Raw genomic sequence first — 9,594 nt, 5'->3', positions numbered from 1 at the left:
GTCATTTAGATTCAAAACCTCAGTGTTCTCTTTGATTCCTCACTCTCACCTCACATATCTAATTAATTGCTAATTTTTTTTTTTATCATTTTTACCTCTAAAAAATCTTTTGCATATGCTCCCTTCTGTGTACAGCCAGCCAGACTATTGTAATATCCTCATAATCAGTATCTCTGAATAAATCTCTTCCCTCTCCAATTCATATACCACATAGCTATCAAAGTGATTTTTTCAAAGTTCAGGTGTGACCATGTCAGTTTTCATTGCCCCAAATTCCAGCCTCTTTCATAAACTCCTGTGTTCCTTTATACCTTTAGGATCAAATATAAACTCTTCTGATTGACAACTGAAGCTCTTCTAAATGTTTTCCACCTTATTACATATGATTTCCTTCCATGAACTCTATGATTGTACCACTCTAGAGTCCTCTTGTCATTCTCCACACAAGACACTCTATCTCCTGTATATTTTTCTTTGTGCTGGCTATTCCTCTTGTCTGGAATGTTCTTCCTCCTCATCTCTGCCTCTTGGAATCCCTGGATTTTTTCAAGATACTCTTCAAGCACCACCTTCTCTATGCAACCTTTTTTGGTCTCCCCCCAGTTACTAATGCTTTCTCCCCTTATATCTGTTTGTTTTGTATTTTGTATGTCCCTGTATATGTTTGTTATATCCCCTGTTCAAGGGTAAACTCCTTGAGTACAGGGGCTCTTTTGCTTTTTTCCTTGTTTATCTGGCACCTAGAACACAGTACATGGCACATAGTAGGTATTTAATAAATTCTTGTTGATTTATTGGTTGTTAGAGTTTTGGAGAACAGATTTTAAAGCAAGCATTTTGACATGGTATTCTTGAGGACAAGAAGGTGAAGCATGGACTAGATGATAACTAGATGATAGTGGATTCAGAACTGGTTGAATATCCAGATGCCAGAAAGCAGCCCTCAGTGATTCTGTAGGGCTGCAGGGACATCTTCTTGGCCCTGCAATGATTAGGATGTTTATGAGTGAATGACTTGGATAAAAACATAGATGGCTTGCTTATAAAATGTGCTGGTGACATAAAAGTAGAATAGATAGTCAATAGATTGGATTACATCCTGACCATGCAGGCATTATTAAGGAGATTAAGATGCTAGAGATGTATGACTTATGATTTAGGCAGAGATTTTCCAGTATCCTCTTCCTTGTCCCCCTCCTTGCCCTCACCAGGGAGCTTTCCCTGACCTTGGGGCCAATAAAGGTAGTTTGACTCACACATTTGCCCCTCTTACACTTGGATTTGTGGGAAGAAGAAGAAAAGAAGCCTCAGGAGCCAGAGAGACTTAATTTGTGGACGGGGCTGTTGCCATGAGGACTGGACGCAAGAGCTCTGGGGCCAAGATAGTGTAGTTGAATCATGCACAAGGAATGTTAGGGCAGATGCCTGCCTCATTGCTTAGTTCAGCCAGTTAGCTGCTCAGCCACTACTGCTGACTCATTTGTCCAAAGAAATTCATCCACAACTTCTTGGAGTGCCTCCCTCCACTTCTGTGGGACATCAACTTCTGCCGTTTTGGCTTCTAAGGCTTCATTTCTTCTTTCTCTAAGTGTAAATGTGGGAGGGGTAGGCTTGTGAGTCAAAGAAAGCCCTTACCTCAACCTCAAGGTCAATGCAAAACTGCAGATGGAAGATAAGGGAAGAGTAAATCTGAATTTCTGTCCAAATGTGGAGGCATTCATCTCTAGCATCCTGACTTACTTGGTGACACCTTTAGGAGGCATGACCAAGAAAGTGCTATATCTAGTTGTCATTTCCCCCTGATTTAGACAGTGGAAGATATGATATCCTCTACTTTATTTCATCATTTCCTCCATGAAACTTTTCCTGAGCTGAATAAGTAACACAAATTGTTTAAGTTACAAATAGATTTATCTATGGCTTCAATCTTATAGTTCTACTCCCTAAAATTAACATCTCTTTTTATTATAATTGTATGTTAATCTAGGTTTACTGAACTGTTTATGATTATGGGTAAATTTGCCATCACCACTGCCATTGTCATCATATTCAATGACACTTATATAGTACTTCAACATTTTCTGAGCACTTTACATAATTATCTTATCTTCTCAACAACCCTGTGAAGTAGGCATTATAAATATTTAATATTTATTTTACAGATACCCCATACCTCAATTTCCCCTAAGAGTCTCTGCTCATATGGACTTAGTTTGTATCTGGGGGTCTGATCAAAGAGGTACAGTTTATCTCTTTGGTTTTTGCCTACCATGGCATTTTGCTATGGGGAACATCCCCCAAATAAAGATTAGATATTGTCTGTGTCTAAGTTTCCTCAAATGTATGTTAACAGGGTCCTCAACTAAGACACTGGCACTAAATGTACAATATGGATATTGGGTATTGAAAAATCTTTAGTTTTTCCATTACAGAAAACATGTGAGCTGCAAAGGGCTCACAGGAATATTTAAAAACATGAAAGCATAAAGCCCACAAATAACCCATTCCATTCCCCTAGAAGATAAAACCATTGTGCAGGAGTGCTGCACAAATACTTTTAATTTGTTTTCAATCTATGCCATCTGAGCAAGTCATGGCAAAAGTAGAGTTGGCAAGATCCAAATATTTACCCGCTGCACACTCCTACTCCAATGGCACAGAACAAGAAAGGTTAAGTCTTTTTACAATCCTTTTAGGGGCTGGAGGAAAAGGCAGCTCTTCCTATAAGAGTTCATCCACTTTAACTCTCAGTTGTCAATTTTCTTGGTTGCAGGCTCATTTATAGAGCTCAGAAGAATTCTGTACTTCTTTCAACAAGTTGATAAAGCGCATAGACATTGGAGCTACCCTTTTTTCAAAGCTCTCTGCTTTGTAATCTTGTCAGATTGGTCCAGAAATTCACACAGTTGATTAGTGTCATCCCTGATAATCCAGGCTTATGTACAGATGAGTACTATATAACTCATATGGTTTTTGGCAGGATTGAATGATAGGGATAAGAATGAAGATAGGAGCTGTGATTTTGTTGTTTTAGGAAACTCCCTTTACCACTACAAGTTGACACTTTATCTACAACTTGTGATCTTAGAGAGTTGCCCAGAGAGCTAAAAGGTGAAAGAACCACCATGGGGTTACATTGTCACTGTGTCAGAAGAACTCAAATCAAGATCAACCTAGTTACTTTCATCTTGTCTCCTCCATTAAATTGTGAGTTACTAGAGAGCAGGGAATGTCTTTTACTTTTCTTTGCATCCTCAGTACTTAGGCTAGTGCCTGGCACATAGTAGGCACTTAATAGCTGTTTAATGACTGACTGACTACTCCTGGCTTTGAGGCTAGCTCTTTATCCACTGTGTCATGTTGTATTGTCTCTCTAAAGTATTATCTAAATGTAAGATATTATTAATATTGTTGGTCACATTGGGAATAGAGCAAAATAGATAATTGAAAATCTACCACCAATGGAAATAGCTCAAAGGGAGTTTTCTACTGATGAGTCAGAAGCTTTATTTTCAAAGAAGGACAGTGCATGATTAAGGTTTGTCTGGTCACAGGTTTTGCTAAGCTAATGGTCCCCTTTTAAAAAGAAAAACAGTATCTCATAGTATCTCTATCTCTTATTGGCAAAAACCATCAAATTAGTTAAGATACGAATTGCTATTATTGTCTTCAACTATAAGGTTGTTTAAATTTATGATTCAAAGATCAACATTAATTTTCTACAGTTTTCAAACAACTTTGCTTTATTTTTAGGAAAATAGGGACCTCTTGTGGTCATTTATAAAAGTACATTATTGACTTCTGCAAACAATAGAACGATTTTTAAAAACAATTTTCAGGTCTGATTCTCTTTAGAAAAATGCCTGTATATCATGGCATAGAAACTATAGTATCTGTTTTTGAATTACATGATAACATAAGCCTTTTTATGTTGGCTTGAACTAATTGTCTGTCAGTTTAGTAGTCTGTTTCTGACAGTCATACCAAAGGGATTTCTATGGAAGAAAGTGATAGTTGCCTCCTTAGTGGTTTGAGATATATATCAAACATTCCTAACTTTATTAATAATCTATTAAATTCAATTCATCAATGATATTTTATTTAATTATAGTTACAACAGGTGGACAGAATCATGAGTAAGATATGGTTCCTATTAAAATTATTTCTTATTCTCATTCAGTTGTGTCAGATTTTTCATGACTACATTTAAAGTTTTCTTAGCAAAGATGCTGGGATGGTTTGCCAATATTAAACTCATAATCTAAAAGGGTACCTGGGTATATGATAAGCAAATGATAAATACTTATGGTATAAGATTTAATTTAATTAGTGTAATGAGTTATGAAAAAAAATTGTGAGGGTTCAGAGAAGGGAGAAATTATACCCATCTGGAGATATCTGTTATAAATTTTTTTTTATTATTCATGAATTTTCTAATAGCCTTCTTTTACTTAAGTTGGCATACCAGGCACCAAACTCCAATCCAAGACTTAGTTTTACAGCAAAGATAAGAACATTTCTGGATCTTGGTGAGGTTGTTTCTGTGGCAGAAATATCAAACTCATAGCCTGAAGGTGGCAAGTGAACTTCAAAACTCCAGAGTGGGGCCTAAACCAGATTGAAATTTAATTAGGGAAATATTTAACAAAATAAATAAGATACATTAATTTATAATGTTAATTTGTGGTTTTCTAAGTTAATATGTGATCCATAGGGATCTCTTTCTACTTGAGTTTGACACTGCTGGAATACACAATCCCAGATTAATCAGTTGATTTTGTGGAAAAATGAAATCTATTAAATTACTTATTTTAGAAAAATGCAGAATGAAACAAAATCTTGTTTTTTAGAGATTTTTAATTCTCATGTGGTTGAGATAGTGTAACTTGCCTTCATCTAGTATTACATAATGGAAAGAGTACTGAGTTTGGAGTTGAAACACCTGTTTCAGTCTTGGCTTTGTTACGACCTGGGTGAACTTGGGTAAGGCACTTTACATTGTAGTCTCTCATCTTCCTCATCTGTGAAATGAAGGTGTGGACTAAGTGATCTCTAGAAGTCCCTTCTAGCTCTAATTTCTATGGTCATTCTTTGTGTGTCTTAAGAATCTTATAATTTTGCACAGTGGTGAATGTATTTTTAGCCTTATCAGGAAATTAATCACACCTAGGGTTAGTATAAGCACATTTGTGTGGTAGGAACAATTTATTTCTGAGCCCCTTCCCTTGCCCACTTTCCCAGTTTACAGCTCCTTTTTTCTCCCTAAAGTTTCCCTCCACTCCAACTTTCTCAAAAGAGGGGATAGCGTAGTTATTTTAGTGTGAATTAATTAAATGTTACCTCTCTAGAGCTTATTTAATATATTCCTAGAATTTTAGAGCTGGAAATGGTCTCATAAAAAGATGTCCAAACTCATGTCACCTTGTATCATTCAGTAAATATTTGTTGAATGAATGACTAAACTATTAAACAATTCTAAAATATAGACTGATAGCAAAATAAAAGAGATTGATAACAGCAAATGAAATTAGATAAATCCATTAGACAACATGCAAAAAAATAACTTTTCTTTTGAATCAGATTTGTTATTTCATAGCTAAGATGGCTTGGTGGCTAGAGTGGTGGATTTGGAGGCAGGAAGATCTTCGTTCAAGTTCTGCCTTTGTCACTTACTGGCTTGTGACTCTGAGCCTCAGTTTCCTTATCTGCAAAATAGGAATAGTAGCATCTACTTCACAGGGTTGTTGTGAGAATCAAATGAGATAACATGTGCCAGGCACTTTTCAAACTTTAAAGTGCTATACAAATGCTAATCATTATTCACTGGTATAGGGAATGTCCAATGAGGAAACTCCCAGTATGAGACAAAAGGACATGTGCTGTGCAATTTAGAGTTTTAGAGAGTTACTCGAGGGGCACTGAAATGTTATTAAATGACTTTCCCAGAGTCACAGTGAGTTTCAGAGGCAGGACTTGAAATCATGTTTTCCTCACCTTGCAGCTGGCTCATTGTCAATGCCAATGCCAAGGCCATGCTGCCTCTTATTAACTATAATAACACTAAAGTTCAAGGCCATATATCGGTAAAAATTCTAAAAAAAGATGACAAGGAAATATTTAGAAAGTAGAAATGCAAATTTGATAGCAATTTATTACAATGGAGGTATCTATATCTATGACTATTAGTGGTCATATTATGGATGGAGAACTGAAGGTCAGGTGAAGTAGAAATATTAAATTTGTAAATAAAGTCAATTTGATTTTTGGCTATATGCATAACAGATTATGGGTTGGTTTATACAAATCAGAGACCAGATAGTCTCTGTATTTCCTTTAAGTAAAATATTAATACTATAAAACATTTCTTTAATGTTATGTTTATTTATAAGGACTAGAAGAAAAATAATCAGCAAGATGCTTGTGAACACTATGAAGCAACAGTTGCAAAACAAAACAAAACAAAAAATCCAAAATAAAACAAAACACAAACCTAAGACAACAAGGTAGTATTTTGGGCAAAATGATACTTTACCACTGCTCCAAAGACTTTGACAGTAACTATGGTATAACAATGAATGCCATGTAGTAAAAACAGCCTCACATGTAAATGACATATATTTTTTGTTTAAAAATAGATTTTCCACGTGTAAAAGAATGCTACAGCTCCTTAGTGGCCAAGATAAAACTTCACTCTTCTACTTCCTTTCCGGTAGTTGCTTTGCCACTGAACAGACACCCGGCAATTAGCTGTAACCCCAAGCCAAGAGGAAAACTTTCCCCTTGAGTGATGGGAAATTTGTAGTTGGTGTTATTGGTTCTGCCTTTTGGTTTCTATGCTTACATTCACATTTGAAAAGCTACAGATTCAGCTAAGCTTGGTAAACTATTTGGTAGCAGAATTGTCATCTCTTAACCCACCTAGGTAGTACTCTGCTTCTCCAGATTTAGTGGAACTGGGAGCCTTTGCATATTCAGAGGCAAAAAACTACAGTTCCCAGTAGCCTTTTCGAAAGCAAGAACTCAATTTTTTCTTCCTTGGGAGGAATCAGTAAAAAAGGACAAAGCGCAGAGCAGTGTGGGTGGAAGAGGAGAGATAAACACTCTCAGAAATGGCTCTGAGGAAAGATGAGCAAGCAGGGACTGTGCCGCCGACTAAAGGGGAATCCGACTCAGAGGTTAAGCTCGTTCTCTACCACTGGACTCATTCCTTTAGTTCCCAAAAGGTAAATGTTCGGGGAGGCCTTGGAATCGAGTATTGGGTTTCAGCACCGGGACAGCTCCCTTGGGTTGCTCATTTATGCTAGTCCATCTTGTCTGGGGAGGCGGCCACCACCCGCCTCTGCCGCTTCAGTTTGGACTTTTATTGGTCCTTTGGACAAGAGCGAAGAAAAATCAACCCAAGGAATGAAGTGGATGTGCCCTATTTAGCCATAAATGCGACAGAAGCAGCACAGATTTATAGGCCTTAAAAGCCTGGCCTTTTGTAGGAATAGCAACTATAAGGTGGAAAGTTAGGAGAAAAGGGTCAAAGAAGCCACTTCACTTCTCAATTAAAGTAATTATAATCTTGCTCGAACACTAACTTCTAAATGCCACCTCTTCCCACTCTGCTTCTTCTCCTTGCTCTCCTCCTTACCCTTATACAGCATTATTTACCCTAGGTTCAGGTTCTTGGCAATGTCTTTGGCTTGTCCAGATGGAATCAGACGGGGTTTGTGGTAGGGTTAGATTGCATATGATCCTTGAGGACAGCGACTGGTTTCCATTTTTGTTTTTGATTCTGAGAGCCTAGCTCAGTGCTTTGTACATAGAAGGTGCTTCATAAAAGCTTTTTGCATTGAATTATGCATAAAATAGGACTTTAGAATAAGAAGGCAAGTATTATAAAAACTAACCTCAGTAGGTTATAAAAACGAGAAACGTAAACTTTATCAGTACTTTCCCCACAGTCTTTAGATATTTAGGTTGCAATTACAAAGACATGACTCACAAGGGATTCAGAAGATGCTTTGTAGAATCAAGAGAAGTAATTTCATCCAGAATAAACACACTTTTGTAACCAATGTGAACTCTTTCAGGTGCGCTTAGTAATTGCTGAAAAGAAACTGAAGTGTGAGGAACATGATGTAAGTCTGCCCCTGAGTGAACACAACGAACCATGGTTTATGCGTTTGAACTCTTCTGGAGAAGTGCCTGTCCTTATCCACGGGGAAAACATTCTTTGTGAGGCAACTCAGATCATTGATTATCTTGAACAGACTTTCGTGGATGGTAATGTTAAGGCTATTTGTGATTTCTTTAGTTTTGATTTTAGTAGAAGTGGCATATTTTCCATTTCCATAAGTATATACCAATAGATTCAGCAACAAATACTATAAGCTTTATCTCAACCAGTGTTAACTCCATTTTGTTTTATCCATGTAAATTAAACCCTTAAAAGCCTTTGAATAGTAACCATTTAACGAACATTTATTAAGCATCTGCTATATGCCAGTTGCTTTTCATTGAATGTCTTTCCATTTAAATCCACATTGACAAAGACTTCAAATCATATAAATTCTTGGAAGGGAATCAAAGTAAGTGAATTTGCTCTGTTTGCTAAGATAATAAAGTAATTGAAATAAAACTCAAGTTTTCACTTCTAAATATAATATATACTAAGAAAAAAATTAATCATTTGCAGTGAAGTGATTATTTTCCTAGCCAATGTGTCTCAAGAAAGCGTGACAGGAAAGACTAGAGGGGGAGACCAAATTTTAAGGTAGTGAGAAAAAGATATATTCAGCTTTTAAATTTGGGGACGTTGCTTGTTCTGGAAAACATGGGTTTTATCCCTTTCTTTTCAGAAGACAACAGAAAGCCATCTTTTTCTGAAGTTAAGATAAGAATGCTTTGAGGAGACAGACATTACCATACGTTGTCCTCACAATTTTGTAAGAGAATTGACTAGAGGACTTCAATACTCCTCTCTTTTTTCTTTAAAAAATTCCTCATTTAAAATTTGTTATCTCATTTTTATTGATGACTTTATTTCTATATCTCACTTATTTTCAAATATATAGCTTCCTTCTCTTACCCAGAAATCCATTCTTTTTAATAAAGATTAAAAAGAAAGGGGAAAAACAATTCAGCAAAACTGAACAATGCATTCATTGTGTCTAATGTTGTTATATTTTATAACAATATAATTTTCCCACTTTTGTAATGAAAAGAAGAGATGAATTTTCTCAACTCTTTTCTGGACTCAAGCTTGGTCATTATAATTATGTAGCATTCAGTTTCATTTTGTCCCTTCTGTCCTTTCACATAGTTATATATATATTTTCTCTAAGTCTGATTACTTCATTATGCATCAGTTCATATATCTTTTTCTGCTTATCTGAATTCTTCATTCACATTTTAATTCTTATGGTGCAATAATGTTCCATTACATATGAGTATAATTTATTTAGTCATTTCTCAATTGTTTTCAGCTTTTTTTTCCCGCTACCACAGAAAGCGCTTATATGACTATTTTGATGTATATGAGACTTTTGGTATGTGTCTAAAAATGGTGTCTGAAGGTCAAAGGGTTTGAGCATCTTAGTGATTTTT

General features: G+C 36.0%; 1 protein-coding gene across 1 annotated transcript in view; it reads left to right on the top strand.

Annotated features, from left to right (window-relative positions):
- The first annotated feature begins 7,070 nt into the window (after window positions 1–7,070).
- GDAP1 (ganglioside induced differentiation associated protein 1) overlaps window positions 7,071–9,594 on the top strand; it is a 28,823-nt gene continuing 26,299 nt past the window's right edge. Inside the window, exons 1-2 of the mRNA XM_020971036.1 lie at window positions 7,071–7,223; window positions 8,079–8,271. Coding sequence (XP_020826695.1) covers window positions 7,110–7,223; window positions 8,079–8,271 — 307 coding nt within the window. The 5' untranslated portion in view covers window positions 7,071–7,109. The remainder of the gene's footprint in view (window positions 7,224–8,078; window positions 8,272–9,594) is intronic.

Source organism: Phascolarctos cinereus, unplaced genomic scaffold, assembly GCF_003287225.1.
Source record: "Phascolarctos cinereus isolate Bilbo 61053 unplaced genomic scaffold, phaCin_HiC Scaffold_4;HRSCAF=312, whole genome shotgun sequence".
NCBI classification, from domain to species: domain Eukaryota; kingdom Metazoa; phylum Chordata; class Mammalia; order Diprotodontia; family Phascolarctidae; genus Phascolarctos; species Phascolarctos cinereus.
Note: the sequence above shows the minus strand (reverse complement) of the source record. Positions and strands in the feature narration are given on the sequence as shown.